The 17,048-nt window shown below is 45.2% G+C and overlaps 1 protein-coding gene across 4 annotated transcripts in view; it reads left to right on the top strand.

The window, feature by feature from the left end:
• Nucleotides 1–17,048, top strand: part of TMC5 (transmembrane channel like 5) — a 60,172-nt gene that overhangs the window by 13,717 nt on the left and 29,407 nt on the right. For all 4 annotated transcript variants that reach the window (XM_019666880.1, XM_019666881.1, XM_019666879.1 and 1 more), the window contains exons 2-5: nucleotides 919–1,060; nucleotides 7,637–8,604; nucleotides 10,422–10,594; nucleotides 13,631–13,717. In XM_019666880.1, coding sequence (XP_019522425.1) covers nucleotides 7,712–8,604; nucleotides 10,422–10,594; nucleotides 13,631–13,717 — 1,153 coding nt within the window. In that variant the 5' untranslated portion in view covers nucleotides 919–1,060; nucleotides 7,637–7,711. The remainder of the gene's footprint in view (nucleotides 1–918; nucleotides 1,061–7,636; nucleotides 8,605–10,421; nucleotides 10,595–13,630; nucleotides 13,718–17,048) is intronic.

Raw genomic sequence — 17,048 nt, 5'->3', positions numbered from 1 at the left:
CATGAGGAATATGATCCTTTTTAGAAGCAACTGATAACTGGCGATGAGAAGTGGATTGTTGACAACAATGTGGTGTGCGAACGGTCTTGGTCCCAACGTGATGATTCGCCTCAAACGACATCGAAAGCAGACATTCATCAGAGGCAGGTTATGCTCTCAGTGTGGTGGGATTTTAAAGGTGTGTTTTTTGAGCTCCTACCAAGGAACCAAACAATCAATCGAATGTGTACTGTCGGCAGTTGGACAGTTTGAACGAATCCATCATCCAGAAACGCCCAGAGCTTGTTAATTGTAAAGGAGTTGTGTTCCATCGCGACAATGTGAGACCACACACAAGTTTGATCACCCGTCAAAAATTATTGGAGCTTGGATGGGATGTGTTTCCACACCCACCATACTGGCCTGACCTTGTGCCATCAGACTTCCACTTGTTTCGCTCTCTTCAAAACTCCTTGCGTGGTATGACGTTCAATTCAGACGAGGCTGTAAATCAGCACCTTGTTCAGTTTTTTGCAAATAAAGCCAGGTCCTTCTATGAACGAGGGATTATGAAGCTCACTGAAAGATGGCAAAAGGTTATCGAACAAAACGGGCAATATATCATTGATTGATCTTTTTTCTTTATATAAATAAATGACCTTTGAAAAAGAGAGACAAAATACATCACGACTTTTCCAACAATCCAATATTTCCTTGATGAAATAAACACAGATCTGGAATTAACATGAACAAGCTTAGTATTTGCTAATATCTGCTCTTTTATTCTCTGTGTTTTACTGTAGTACAGATTTTTTAAGTGCTTAAGGAAAACAAGTAGGCACTAGAGCCAGTTTCTCACTTGTTTATGCACCTGACTGAGCTGTAGAGTATGAGATAAACTTTTATAGACGTCAAAGTCCCCTGTTTTCTCATTTTCAGGGCGTGTGGCTCTACCTACATTCAGCAACTTGGAAACTTCAGACTTCACACAGTGTCAGAGATTGTAGCCTCCCGTAATCGCCTGCAGCCCAGCTCCTATCAAAAGCCAGCCTGAGAGAATTCCCAAGCACATCTGACACAGGTAACTCCCAACAGCCTCTACAGACCAAGCTGGTTTACGCAGTTTGTGTCCGTTTGGGACAAAGAGAGAAAATTACGGAGGCAGAAGTACGTTTTTATGAAGTGAAACCCAGTCAATTAAATGGCCTTTTTCCTTTTAAGATTGGAACCCTCTTTTTTTCCTAAATTTCCATCAAATGTTTTATGAAACAACAATGATAACAGGTGGTGTTAGCTGCCGTTGCTTTTAATGTCCTCATTTAGCAAAACAAAATGTTTCCCCTCCCCAAAATTAAAAAAAAATTTTGATGGGTCTATTTGAAATCAAAAGGATGGTGACTCATTGGAACTAGTTAAGAATTTCTGTAGAATCACTTTGATAATTTTGACTGTGGGGGCCATAAACGTGCATGTATATATACTGTATATAATTTATAGGACTCTAGCATAAGAAACGTTGATTCCCTTTAGCTTGAAAGCTTTCCCTTGCCACATATTGGCATGACAAACTGCACCCCTTTAGAAAAGAAAAGGTACGCCTGAAATTGATTTGTGGCCTCTGAATTTGCAAATGCAGGGGTGTGGTCCTGCATTTGATGGTGATAGATGTTTGATAAGCTCCTGGTTTCTGTGTTCATGTCTTCCGGGTCATAAATGACCTCAGGTAGCAAAACTAACCTTTGCACAGTTCACGACTGCATGGCCATGATATTCTAGCCTGGGCCAGGGGACAGGAGATGGGAAAAAGAGGTTAGAGAGAGGAACCATGATCAACCATCTCCTGCTGGCACATGGAGATCGAAAGCATTCTTTTTTTGGGGGGGTGTGGGGTGGGGGTGGTTCTCGGACCCATCAGCTCCAAGTCAAGTAGTTGTCTTCAACCTAGTTGTGGAGGGCGCAGCTCAGCAGCCCATGTAAGGATCGAACCAGCAACCTTGATTTATGAGTGCTGCGCTGTAACCACCTGAGCTAACTGGCCGTCCCAGATCAAAAGCATTCTTTTTTGATAACTTCATAATATTATATTATGCAGATGTGCTGTCACTAATTTGGCCCATCCCCTGTGGATGAGTTTTTGGATTGTTTCCAGTTTTTTGTCATGACACAGAAAGCTTGGTCTGACAACCCTTAATGACTCCATGTCCCTGTATTTTATAAGGTCACTTTGGCCGGCTGCAGAACAGAGCTTGTGGGTGGCTTGTCGTGGCTTATGTTGGCTTAAATCTGGCCAAACCGAGAGGCAGCAGAGATCCAGATAAATAGTTTCAATGTGACCCCGCCACGGTGATAAAATATACAGTAAGTCCTCACTTAATGTCGTGGGTAGGTTCTGCCACTTTTTAGTGAAAAAGTGTATAACGAAACCAATTTTGCCACAAGCTAATTGCTATGAGCAAGAGTTAAGTTCCGACAGCATCTCATCAACATTATGATGAAACAACATTGAGCAAAACGATGTTATTCAGGGACCTGCTGTAATTTAATCTGGAACATTCCTGGAATGACAAATGCAAGATTGTTAGGATTACCCATTCAAACCAGGAGCCTTTCAAGATCAAACAGGGAGTCCACGATTAACAGACTTAGAAGGCATACAATTGCTTGACAATGTGACTGGAAGCCCCCGGAAACAGTGAAGTAGGAACCCCTTAAAATGGGGTGTCCACAGGAGGACCCAGAATAGATGATTCAATGGCCCTCATCAGTAAGGTGTGAGAGCAATAACATTTGGAGAGAAAAAAAGCACAGTATTCTCTCTGTGCTTTTTCCAGGCACAAAACAAATTATTCCTCTGAAAGGGCAGGATGTTTGTTCCTCTGAGAGTTAACCGGAGGCTTTGAGTAAGGTTTGCAGAAGGCCACACCCACTTCATTTGACCATTAATCCAAGACTATTTCCTTACAGCTACTTCCTCCTCCGCCTTCTTCCCCAATCCTTTTCTGAGGGCTCCACTTCCTGTTGGTTTAGGAATTTGTCCCAGGGCAGGTGACAGTGGTTGGAGCACTGTTTGTGTCTGGACTGTGACAAAGGTGCAGTATGCAAGCCCCTGTCAAATGACATCGGTGGGACAGAGACCTGAGCCAACAAACTTGAAACTAATTGTTGGCTGATCGTATATAACATCTGTCTGTCCATCCATCCATCCATCCATCCACCAACCTAATTCCTTCTTATCTATCATCTGTCTTTGTATCTACCTACATATGTGTGTGCTATGTGAATATATATGTGAAAAAATACACATGTTAATACCGTATTTGCCGGCGTATAAGATGACTGGGCGTATAAGACGACCCCCTAACATTTCCACTCAAAATACAGAGTTTGTTATATACTCGCCGTATAAGACTACCCCCTCTTCCGCACACCTTCCACACACCAAATAAAAGGTAAAACAATATCAGATTTGATTTCAACATTTATATTTATATTCAAATGCTTATGACATGCAGGAAAACTGTCACAAGGCTGTATGTAATCAAACATATACATAAATCGCGATTTGCGATTTTGCGCTATCATACTGGGTGTATGGTCGGCTGTGTGCGATTTTGTGAGTGTGGTAAAATCGCATAACAGCAAAATCGCACACAGCCGAGCATACACCCAGCAGCGCTGCTGATGCCTGAACGGTATGTGGAATGAAGTGGGCGGGCATCGGGAGGCCACTATGGCATGGGGCAAGCACTATGGGCAGTCTATCTGAAGTGTACCTGGCGTATAAGACGACCCCCCACTTGGAGGCATATTTTTCAGGGCCAAAAAATCGTCTTATACGCCGGCAAATACGGTACATTTGTCAAAGAGTCTAAGCAAAGATGACCTTATATCAGTCAGGTGAAGCCAAGCTCTGCTGCATCGAGAAACAAACGTGAAATCTCAATGGCTTAACACGTAAGCGTTTATTTCTTGCTCGTGAACAGCTTTGGTGGGTTGGTGGAAGCAGGCATGGGCTGTGCTCCATTTAGTCCTGCAGGAACTCAGGCTGGTGAATGGGACCCCATCTGAAATGTCACTGTTGCCTTGGCAGGGAAACGGGGAGCCAGAGGGTGTGTTTGGGCTCTTAAATGCTTTGACTTAGAAGTGTCAGAGTCACTTATGCTCACAGCCCATTGGCCAGAAAGAGCCGTATGCCACTGCCTGACTGCAGGGAGGCTGCTCTTCTCGCAGTGACCTGAGGGCGCCTCCACTGTCTCCTCCCCACTCTGCTCCTTCTGCTCACCCTGGAGTTTCTAGAGCTTCTGAGCTCTTTGCTGGGGACCCTGAGCCCTGGCTTTATGATGTGGTTTTCCAATCCCCTTGGAAAGGTTCTCTTCCTGGGAAGAGGTGCAGCGCTCGCAAAAAAACTGGCGATCTTCCTCTTTTTCACCAGCAGTGAGCATGAGATAACCTGCCATGATTCCCTTTCAGTCTGAGCGAATAAGCTCACAGCAAAACTTCGTTACAGCCACTGTGTCCACCGAGGAATTTCGTAGAATTGCTCCTTCCTCTACATGATTATAAAACATTTCCTATTTCTTTATCGTGTCCTGGTGGAGAGCATGACTTTTCTTGTCCGCCAACTCCCTATCCCTTTTGGACGGTTCCAGTGTTGACATTACACATCAATTAAAATAGTGGTAATAAAATAGCTGCCATTCCTTGAATGTCCCCTTAGTGCCAACTGCTTTATGTGCCTTTTATCGTTCATTCCTTATGACAACCCTGTGAGGTATTGTTGTCAGCATTGGATGGGTGAAGAAACAGACTCAGAGAGGTTAAGTGGCTTGCCCAAGTCTACACAGCCAGCAATGGAAACTCAACCAGTCACACCCAATGTCAAGGGCTGGGTCCCTATCTCCTTTCATTTCACAGCATCACATAGACAACCCAATTTAGGTAATCCGTCCTCCCCCTGGCTTTTGTTTTCATCAATTCAGATCTTCTATAATGCATATAAAAGAAAATTGGAAATGTTTGTGAGCCACAATCCTTCATTTAAAAAAACAAACAAACTAGTATAATGGCCTCTTCGGGGAGTAGAAGATTTTGATATTATCGCTTCTGGTGTAGGTCTTTTTAATTTTCTTTTTTAAATTAAGGAGTAATATTTTTACAAAGGTGTGCCTAACTCTTAAGTGTACTCGATGAATTTTCACACACACACACACACACACACACACACACACACACACACCCAGGTCACCACCACATAGATCAAGATACAGAACGGCTCCAGCACCCCAGAAGCTTCCTCCCATCATTTTCCATCTCCTCCCTTCCCAGGGGAATCGCTATTCTGACGTATGTCACCAGTTCCTAGTTTGCCTGTTCTTACACTTTGTATAAATATGACACAGTGTGTGCTCTTTTGTAACTGGTTCTTTGACTCCACATTACATCTGTGAGATGCATCCATGTTGTTGCCTGTGGCCGTTCCGTCTTCGCTCCTGCCATGTCGTATTTCGTCTTGTGAACGTGCCATGATTTATTTCTTCTATTGTTGAATGACATTTGGGGTGTTTCCAATTTCTGACATCTATGAACAAAAAAAGGCTCTATGGACACTCTTGATATCCATCCTATCGGTGGATATATTCATTTCTTTGGGGCTGGTGTTACTGTACCTGCTTTTAATTTCTTGAATTTAGTAGACGTATTTGGCTTGTTAGATGTGACGGCTCGGGGATTTTAGCCCATGGAAGTCCTAGACCATAAATATATTGACATCTAGTCTTACAATGTAAGTAAATGAATGGGTTGAATTTCCATCTTATGAAAAATAATTAGGGATAAAGCATAGCATTTAGTCTTCAGAGCTCTCAGTTTTTGTAGCTGTCTGTTTGCATATTAGTCAGAATTCTCTTTAATTTGCAAATTATAGAAGCCCAATTCAAACTAGCTTAAGTCAAAGGGGGAATGTAATGACTCAGGTATCCTGTGGTCAGCTGCCTTTCGGTATGGCTGGATTCAGGTGCTTAAATAATGTCATCAGCATTTGATCCCATTTCTGTCATCTCTTGGCTCTGCTCTCTTCCCTGTTGGCACCAGAGAGCTTCTCTCTACTCAACATTTCTAACAAAACTCCCAGAACTGAATCTCATTGGCTGTGACTGGCCTATATACCCTGACCCAATCACTGTGACCAGAGAGAAAATAATGCAGATTGGGTCACATGTCCACCCCTGGCTCATATGGACTGAGAGTGGGGGTGTTACTCAAAAGTGTTACCATAAAAGAGAGAAATGGATGCTGGGCAAGGACAAAGTACAGAAAAATGGACTTCTGCTATGCTGAGAAATATGGGGTCGAGTTGGCAAATGGACGTTCTAAGACTACAGGTGATGGCAGAAGGTTAATATTGTTCTTAGCTCTGATTACTCAACAGAAAGTCTAACTGTGTTCGTTTGCATAGAGATCAGCTTGTAAACATTGGCTGAACTTTAAAAATCATCTACTTCTTTCTTTCAAAGGCATCGCCATTCATCTACCTGGAGATATTTTTGTCTTTTATTTTTCTTCCCTCTCGCCCTTCCCATACTGGGTCTGTCCACAAATCCTATTGATTCTTGCTTTAACTTTTCTCCTTCACTTATTGTTTTCTTTGCTGTTCCCACTGACAGTACACCAGCAGTTCCAAGCTGACATTCTGTCACTGGAGCAATCCTAGTGACACAAGAACACATCACCCCGAGTCTCCTCAGGGTCCTGGAAGACTGACTTGGGTTATGTGCCCATTCCTGAATCAAGCTTGTGGCCAGGGGCATGGTGAGCACTGATTGGCCAGGCCTGGGTCATGTGACCATCTTGACCTTGGGAACGCCATCAGCTCTTTCTGAATCACCTGGACCAAGAGTCGGGTGAGGCAGATGTCCAGAGGAAACTCAGGGCATTGATGCCAAAAGAAGGGGAAACGGGTGATAAGCAGGTAAAAACAGATATTCAGCACATTTAGAAATGAAAACTCGCTTACTTCTGATTTGAAAGTATGCTGCGTCTGTAGATGCGAGCTCATGGAACTCAAACAATCATTAGTTTCAAACTGGAAGGGAAGGTAGCAATTGTCTGCTCACCCAAGTCCTCCAGTTACCACTGACCATTCTTCCTTCGGGCACTCATACTAATTTCTGCGTTGAACCCTAGAACCACTAGCAATCAAAATGCTCAGAAAGTCCTTCCTTCTCATCTTTTGGCTCATTGTACCCCTCCCTCTCCATCAAGGGATTGTATTGGTCAGGATATAAATGTGGCCATATGTATCAGAAACCCCCCAAACAGTGGTTTACGTAAGATAGACGTCTCTTTTTTTCTTTACATAAAAGCCCAAGCTGATATGTGAGCACTGGCCTGTGAAGTCACCAGCAACGCAGGTTTCTTCCCTCCCTTTAGCAGCACAACCTGGATAGTGCTTCTATCGCTTCTGCTCACACCCCCACTGACCACGCTCATGGCCACACCTAGGTGCCCAGGAGGCTGGGAAACAGAAACTTTACTCTGGATAGCTTTGTGCCCAACTATGCAATAGAGGAAGACAGATACTGGAAGAGAACCAGCAACCTCTGCGGGGCAGAAAGGGCAAAAAAAAAAACTGACCTTTCCTTTCCTTTTGGTTTTTCAGATTAAAACAAAGATCCCTGAGTAACTGCAGATGCAGGGACATTTGAAGCCGCCAGCGTAAAGAATCCGTACCAGCATGTCTGCCTACTACAGGAATAACAAGTACGAGGAATATCCTGATGACCCTGGCTATTCAGGGCCTCGGAACCACGTGCAGGGGTATTTGAAAACTCAGGGTCACCCAGAGTCTCCGGGTCCTCTGCACAACTCCGATTACTCTCAAACCAGGAGCAACCCATACTCTGCAGACTCCGGAAGTGCAGACTATCCCGGGTCTGTAGCAAGACCAGGTTATCCTGGGTCTTGGAGTGACCCAGACTACCCTGGCACCAGGAGCAACCCATACTCTGCAGACTCCAGAAGTGCAGACTATCCTGGGTCTCCAGCAGAGCCGGATTATCCTGGATCTCGGAGTAACCCAGACTACCGTGGCACTAGGAGCAGCCTGTACTCTGCAGGCTCCAGAAGACGTGCAGACCATCCTGGATCTCCAGCAGAGCCGGATTATCCTAGACCTTGGAGCAACCCATACCATCCAGGCTCATCCAGAGAGCCAGACGACTCTGAACCTCGACGAAATCCTGACTTCGCAGGTTCCAGAAGCAGTGGACACTATGGAGGTGCCAGGGCACATCCTGATTATCTTGGCTCCTTGGAAGAACCCGACTACCCTGGAGCTCAGGGAAGCTCTAACCACCCCAGCCCCAGACACACTTCCAACCGCCCAGGCTCCAAAAGGAATCCAGAATATGCTGCTTCCAGAATCAACCCACACACAGACTTTCTGAGTGAGCCTGATTATCCGGGTGCTGAGAATCAACCTAACTCTTCCAACTTTTTGGGGGAACCAGACTATCCCAGTGCCGAGGTCTATCAGCACTCTCCAAACTTTTGGGGGGAGCCTGATTACCCAAATGCTGAGGATGGTCGAGATTATGGCTCTTCGAAGACTCCAAAAATGACCAGGGAGTAAGTGCAGGCATCTCCCTCCACTGGGGTGGGGGCTGAGGACTAAATCATCAAGTCAGTGGACCTTGGTTGGCATTATTTGGGTTAGGGACAGGGACGATGGTTTCAGTGACCTGACGTGGTGGTGAAACTTGCATATCTACCTGTAGATCTCACCTGTAAACCTCACGGGCCATCGACTGTCAGTCTGAACCTTCAAGCCCTTCCCTAAATGTAATCTTTAATCACCGCCTGCTTGGGTAACATTCTCCCTAACCCCTTGCCCCTTCCTTTCCAATCCCTGCAAGACATTTAGAACCCAGTGTTTCGACCCTGCTGCTTTGCCAGTGAGGGTAGGGTTAAGTCTTGATAGTTAAGAACACAAACATTTTAACCAGAATGAAATCAACAGGAATACATTGTAATCAAGAAACTCTTTTGAAGCTCTAACTCCATAAGGTCAATTTAATTCTTCTTCTTCATTTTTTTTTTAATGGCTGAGCCATAAAAAAAATCTTTAATCATCCCTTAATTTTTGGTCAACGACAAATTTTACAAGGTGCAGTTCTGGACATTGACAACGCTAGTTTGGGTGACTTAGTTTGACTAAATCTTTTTTTTTCTGGGTTAAATTTTTTCAATGTACATGTTGCCAACAAGATGCGATTCTTCAGTCAGGTTTTTAAAAAATCAATGACAAATTTTACCATGTGACATTTTGACCAATATGAGTCTCATTTTGTGTGTACTACTTCTACTCAGTGATATTTATGAAATCAACCCAAACGAATGGAATTCCTTGCATTTATCTCCAGGAACAAGATTATGGGATTGGGGTGTGTAGCAGGGTCAAAATGTCTTCAGGTCCTAAATAGTAGGATTAATAGGACCAGGTCCTTGTCTTGTGCCCTCTGCCTGATTCATCATTCCAAAATACACCTCTGACCCTGCCACTCCTTACACGGGTTCCCATAACCTTTGGAGTAAAGGCCGGTGTGCACTGGTTCACCTCTGAGAACGTTTAAGAATGAGGACGCACTGGGCAAATCATAAGATGCCAGCCAAAGACCAGTCTGACTTGACCCCCTTTCACCTCTTGCTGTCCCCTCCCTACCTCAACCCTATACTCGAGGTCAGTGGTTCTTAACCTTGGCCGCCCCTTAATTACCTGATCACCTGGGGAGCTTTAAAAAGAGTACAGTTTCCGGGGCCCAACTTTCAGATCTTCTGATTTAATTGTCTGGGGTGGGGCCTGGGAATTGGTATATACATAAACCTGAGAACCATTGCTCTGGTTTAGTTGATTTCATAGCGTTCCCTTCACATATTCATCACTTTCTGGTCTCATGCCTTTCTGCTGTTCTTCATCCTTGGAATACCCTCCTCCTAGCTCTTTCTGTGTGAATTTATCTTTCCAATTCCAGCTCGGATGTCTCTTCCATGGAGATTTTCCCTCAAACCCCCAACCAGAATTCTTCCGTCCTGCCTCTGAGCTACATGGACCTATCTTCTGATACTCATCAGTTGCTCCTTGTATTATAGTTGCTTATGGTTGCGTCTAAGAAGCTCTACCAGATTGTAATGGCAGTTTCTTGAGGGTGGACACCCATGCCTTTATTTTTATGTCCTCACCCCCTGGCCCATGCCTAATACATGACTGGTATTCAGTTGGCGTTTGCAGAATGGATGGGTGGATGGATGGGTGGGTGGGTGAATGGATGGATGGATGGATGGATGGATGGATGGATGGATGGATGGATGGATGGATGGATGGTGGATGGGTGACTGTCCTTACCATGCTCCTGGATGGATATTAATGCATCTTTTTGGGATTTCAGGGTGCTCAGCAGAACATCTTCAATCCAGCCCTCATTTCATCATGGGCGTGATGGCCCCTTGGGCATCCTTGTGAGAGAGAATGAAGATGACTCGGAAAGCATTGAAATGAAATCCATGGAGATGGAAAATCCGTATGGCTACTCTGTGCCAGGTGCTCCCGCCACTGGCTATGGTAAGCCTTTGTTCAGATGAGGCTCATCTCCTGGGAAGAAAGTAAAATTCAGTGGACGTAGCGGAGCAATCATGAAAGAGTTACAGCACTAGAAGAATTGGTTTATCCTCCACTCATCAAACACCCACCTTACAGGGCTGGGAACTCAATGTCTAGAGCAGAAGCAGTCTCATCAATTATCAGTACAGGCCAGGTAGGGTTGTGGAAAGACCTGTGCTTACTCCAGGTGGCCAATGATCAGATTCGATGCACTATGGGTTTGTGGAAATGTGGCCTCGGTGTGGCCAGAGCCCCGGAGTTTCTAAAGGAGAGAGAAATCTGGGTTTTTAGGTGAATTCCCTAGATTTTAACATGCTCCGAAACAATCATAAAAAAGTAAAAGCACTGAACCTGGCTAACAAAATTCCTGATGGGCTCAATTCAGTGTGTGTGCTGCCAGTGGCCTGCATCTGTGTAGCACATCCTAAGGTGTCCAGACAGTCAGCACCTGTGTGTCAGAGCCTAACTGGGGAAAAGGGAAGGAGGAGGTAGCTCTGTCCTCGAGGTACTTAAAGCCCGAGTGTGTAGGGAACACTGGCACATTAAGACAAAGCAAATCAGCAAGCAGACTCTTACTATGTGAAAAATCACATCGTGTTCAGCATCTGCTGTGGGTCGAGGTTTAGCTCTGGGAGGCCAAGGAAATTCTAGTGGTTCGGATCCTCCTGCAGGAAAAAGGGACTTGTTGCTGGTAGAGGGAGCCAGTGTATTACACACACGTCAACATTATAGGAATTCAGAGCCAGTGGGGGTCAGAACAGGGTGGGTGTTCAGCCAAGAGCAGAAGGAGGGACCCAAGTGCTGATCTGTGCAGATGCATGATTGCTCAGCCCTGAGGGGGCAGGTGGGGGAAGGTTGAAACAGGCAGAGGAGGGGTGGGATGTATTGCCCAGCACTAAGGAAAACCACTGACTGTTACAGATTTGCGTAAAAAATATTGATTCAGGCTAGTCCAAACCTTGTGCTGTGCATTCTCAGTGAGGCAAAATCAATCGCAAGGGGTGAACATGTATTCTTGAAAGGCCAGAAAAGGTCTTTCTTTTATATATATATATACAAAGCACAGATATACACACAGATACACACACAGTACATGAAGAGATATTACAGTCTATCTGTGGTATTAATATTGCATGGGGCGGGGGAGAGCACGTTGAGGAAGACATGTCTAAAAAAACTCCTTAGGGGGCCAATGATGAAAAATAAAATACTATCTCTGTTTTAGAGAGTAAGATATTGAAGCTCAGAGAGGTTAAGCAACAGGCCCAAGGACACACAGCTACCGTGTTTCCCCGAACATAAGACCAGGTCTTCTATTAATTTTTGCTCCAACAATCTACATTTATTCATGTACAAAAATCTGCATTTGTTCAAACAGTCATGTCTGGCTGACAATCTTAACTGGGGCTTATGTTTGGGGTAGAGCTTATGCTATGAGCATCCTGAAAAATCATGCTAGGGCTTATTTTCCAGGTAGGTCTTATTTTCGGAAAAACGGGAGTAAGTAGCAAATCTGGGAATTGATCTCTGCCAAGAAGTTCCAGAACTTGCTACCATGTAGTTTTGTGCACGTCACCATCAAAATGTGCTCCATATTCTTTGTTGTGGACTTTGGCCTTTAATATTTACCATGGGTTGAATAAAAATGTATTGAAATGTGACACTGCCATGCAGGTGCTGAGATTGGACTCTGTCCCTAAGGAAATCATGCTATGTTTCAAGTTCGTTCAGACATCATCATCAAATGCTGGAGATGGAAGGAACCCCTATAACTATCTAGACAACTTTTTTGTGTTTTTTTTTGCTTCTTTTTAAGATTTTAGGGAATTGGGGGAGGGGAACAGCGCTGGGGAATCGGGGGAAGGGGAACAGACAAGTTGCTGTCCTTTTGTTCTTCAGTCTAGTTGTGGAAGATGTTTCATTGGCCCATGTTGGTATTATCATTACGCTCTTCCCGGGTGAGGCAGATCGGTCACCAACCTCTGGAGGGCTGCTCACGGTGGCTCTTGGCCTCTCACGCTGGCTGCCGGCCACTCACAGTAGCCTATGGCAGCCCACTGCAGCAGGGGCTGCAGCCTATGCCGTTGCCTCACGGCAGCCCAGCTCCAGGTTAAGCTGTTGTTCAGCATCTTAGCTGTGGAGGGCAGTGTCACTGGCCCTCATGTGGGATCCGAACCAGGGCCCTGCTGCTCAGAGCTGGTGTCCCAAGCCAACTCTTAACCAATGTGCCACTCGGCTGGCCCTTTTGCTTCATTTTTAAAAAATTTAAGAACTAATTTTTTAGAGCCATTTTAGGTTCACAGTAAAATGGAAATTTCCCATATACCCCCAGTCCCCATATGCACAGCCTCCCCCGTTATCAACATCCCCACCAAAGTAGTACTTTTGTTACAGTCAATGAACCCACATTGACAGGACATTGTCACCCAAAGCCCACAGTTTACCTCAGCATTCACGCTCAGTGGCCTCCATTCTGTGGGTTTGGAAATGTATAATGACATGTATCCATCAAATATGGTGTCGTACAGAATATTTTCACTACCCCCCAAAATCCTTGGTACACTGCCTGTTTGTCCTTTCCCCTGACAAGTATTTTTCAAACTCTTGAGTTGTAGCCCATTATTAACAAGTCGTGAAATTAATTTTTTGAAATGAAACCGAGAAGAATGGAAAAGGATAAGACTATATCAGAGTGCTGTTTCTGTAACCAAGCAAAGGATTGTTTTTGTGAAACTTGGTTTTTAGTTACATATGTGTAGGTATGCGCTTAACAGCTGTTTTTCACTATGGCCTCTAGTCAAATGAAAACCGTCAGTTGAGGCTGTTTGTACTTAACAGCATTGTTTTTCTATTTGTGCCCCATGTTCTACCCAAGTGCTTAGTCGTTAGTCTGTTAGAACCTCAAGGTCAAGGTCACAGTCTTTACCGGCCATTATGTGCTCAATAATATCTAACAAGGTGGGATGAATGGCAGCATTTCCTGTCTCTTTATTCCAGTGAATCCGGCGTATGTGGGTGAAGGTAGCTCCGGCCCAGCTTATGGAAACCCACCGTTTGGGAGCGACTGGCACAAGTCACCCCAAGGTAATTATGGCGTAAATGGGAAGTGAGCGAAAATTTAGTGCTGGAGAAGGAATGTCCCAGGCAAGGCGGACACTGCCACTTCCTCTCAGCCTCAGGTGCGGTAACTGAGCCGTACTTCCTAAGTTTATCAAACGGGATTTTCTTGTAGACGTGTAGAGTTTTTTTTCTTCTCTGGACATCATGGTGTCTTCATCAGGACTCTTGTGGTTGTAAGTGACAGAAACCCAGCTCACACTGGCCCAATGTGATTTTATTGGCTTGTGGGGGAAGGAGAGGATATGGTTGAAACAAAGAATTGAAGATCGAATTACCTTCTGGCACCTGTACGGTGCCTGGCACACAGTAGGTGCTCAGAGATATTTGTCAAATTAATTTGTTGAATGAGTTCCAGGAACCAGAGCCTCTGAGTCTGAAGCCGTGGGCTCAGTGCTACTGGGACTCTGTTTTTCTCCATCTGTGGCTCATCGGTGCTTGACCCAGCTTTCCTTTAAGCTTCTCCTCCTTCATCTCAGCTGCAGTCAGGCTTTTTCCACAGGCCAGGAGCATGACCAATAACAGGCCCAGATACACACCCTCAGCTCAGCAACCCCATTAGCAAGCCTCCCTTTCTCTGTGGATCTGGCAGGCAATGCTGAGGAGACTCTGTCTGGCTGTATTTGGGCCACACGCCTACACATGGACCAGTCATGTTTACATAGGAAAGAAGGCTGAGGTCACATGTCCACCCTGTGGCTGATACATGTGAGGTGACGGTGCGTGGATCAAAATTTTTCTGAGCTGTTATATAATGGTTAGTGACGGTGGAGAAGCAGTCGTGCTGGTGAAAGACAGAGCCTTTGAAATCAGCCAGGAAGCTCGGGAAGGACCACTGTGTCCATGTGGTGATGAAGGTCTGAGCAGAGGCAAAGACTGAGAGATAAAAAGAAAGCAACAGAGGAGAAAGGCCAGGGAATGCTGGGACCTAAAAGCAAATCTATGAACAACAAGAAGTAAACCCATGGTGTCCTCTCCGTGATCATGCCAACTGAGGAGCTCCATCACTTAAAAGTACAGTCTCTCTGGCCCCACTAGCTTATATGATAACCTTTAGCCTCATTCTTAAGTGCCTTCTCGTGAAGGAGTGTCTCTTCCACAAGGGTGGGCTATTACTGCTCGGGAGGGAAAACCTTGGGGACATAATCTCCATTCGGTTCCCCCTGGCACAGAGGGTGGCTGTAACTATTGGGGAAGAGAAATGCCTTTACACTTCATCAGATGGCTCTCTCTAGCCTGCATGAGGTTTGGGGCCTCTGGTCCAAGAGGAGCCCCCAGAAGGCAGAGAGAAGTAAAGAAATGGAAGACACACATGAACGTGGCTTTTGTCACCATTTTGCTTTGCATTGGTTCTCATTCTCAAGCCACGGACAATTAATGGGTGGACAGCCTCCTGATAAAGCGTCACTTTGATGGACTGTGCTGTGCACCTAGGAAGCCCCAGCACATAGTAGGCACTCGTAAATATTCATGTATTTATGAATGAATGAATGAATGAATGCTACATCAACATATTGTTAGAGGAAGGGGCCAGGGTGAAGTGGTTAAGATGTCCTGCTTTGGGGCCAGACAGACCTGGGTTTGACCCTCAGGTGTGCTACTTGTTGGTTTTGTGACCTTAGGCAAATGACCTCTTTGGGCCTCAGTGTTCTTATCTATAAAAATGGGGTTGATTATAGTACCTACTTCATAGGGTGATTGTAAAAATTAAATGATATGCTCTATTTAAGTAGTTTGCCTGTAGTAAATGGCAGGTATTGTGACTGTTATTTATCCTTGGTGGGGAAAGGAGTAGAGTGAAGTTCAATCCTGTCATTTAATGAGCGTGTGAGGGGGGTGGTGTCAGTTCATTTCTCTGCACCTCAGTTTCTCCAACTATTAAATAAACTAAGGTGATTTCCAACTTAGGTCTGTTGGATAGGAATTGTGTTCAGGGCATTGGCTTAGCAAGTACGTTGGGATTTATTTTTCTCATGTAGCAAGAAGTGTGGAGAGAGAGAGTCCAAAGTTTGTGCAGCAGCTCTGCCCATCATGCTCTCAAGGACTGAGGCGCCTTCTGTAGCACCTTTTCCCACCATCCTTAGTTGGTGGATATTTATCTTCTTCTCAAAATGGCAACCCTGGTCAGGAAGAAGGGGAAATGGAGACGGGCCAAAGGTGAAACCAGGCAAAATGTCACCTTTTAAAGAGCATTCCTGGAAACCATGGGTCTCGTTGGCCAAGTTGGGGTCCTGGGTCTACCGTTAGCCACAAAGGAAGCTGGGAGAATTTTAGCTGAGCCTCTGAAAGGAGGCGTCTGCTGGTAGAAGCGGAGAATGGATATTGAGAAGCAGACAGATAGCAGGGTCGGCCACCCAAGGCAGTCAGGAGATAACAATTGTCTCACTGGAAACTCATCTGGATTTATGCAGGCATATCAAATTATGAATATAAGATGAAGGTTTAGGCCAGAGGCACCAAACAAAAAAGAAAAATTTTCCCTTTGATGATGAGTCATTTAGAAGACTCTCTGCCTTCTGTTTCTAGAATCCCATTGTCTTCAATGAAGGATTCTGTTTGTGGTTTTTCACCTAGCTACCGAGACAGAACTCTCTTCAGAAACACACACCTCCTCCTAGGAGACGCCTCGAGTGTAGATGTGGGGAGTTATGTTGTGATTTGCATGGGGCTGGCTTTGGCGATCTCATCCTGGCGTTTTAAGAAATGTGGGCAGGGCATTCGTCTGTGATGGTCACTACTTTTCATGGCCATTCTCGACAATGCCCGTGTGACTTCTGTGTGACTTCTGTGTGACCCCAGTGCAGAATTAGGCTTAGAGGAGGCAAGAGATGCTGCCTGATGACCAAGCAAATGACATCATCATCAAGGTTGAGACTGTCCCATCCGGGATCCAAAGGCACCTGCTCTCCAATCACATGGTGCCAGGAAAGCTGGTGAACTCAAGCTTCCGCATGGTCTCATCCGCATCTGACATCCATGTGACGGACTCGCAGACTTTCAGTCCCCGGAATGACAGAAAGGCCGAGTGCTTGTTACGGTTTTCAACATCTTTGAATGAATCGTTTTCTCAGACCCTTTGTAGCCCAGAGAGCGTGGGCATAGATGCTCCTTGTACATCACATGAAGATATTCAAGGTAGGAAGACACTGGGGCAGAGCAGTTAGGACGAGAAGCAAAGAAGGCTTCCCAGTGGTCCACAGGGTTTCTTAGTCATGAGGCATCAAGTAGGTTGAAGGTTTGGTAAATGACCTGAGGATGCTAGAAACCAAGGAGGAGTCACTTTGAGGGCATCTAACAC

This window comes from Hipposideros armiger, unplaced genomic scaffold (assembly GCF_001890085.2).
Source record: "Hipposideros armiger isolate ML-2016 unplaced genomic scaffold, ASM189008v1 scaffold_480, whole genome shotgun sequence".
Classification (NCBI taxonomy): Eukaryota; Metazoa; Chordata; class Mammalia; order Chiroptera; family Hipposideridae; genus Hipposideros; species Hipposideros armiger.
Note: the sequence above shows the minus strand (reverse complement) of the source record. Positions and strands in the feature narration are given on the sequence as shown.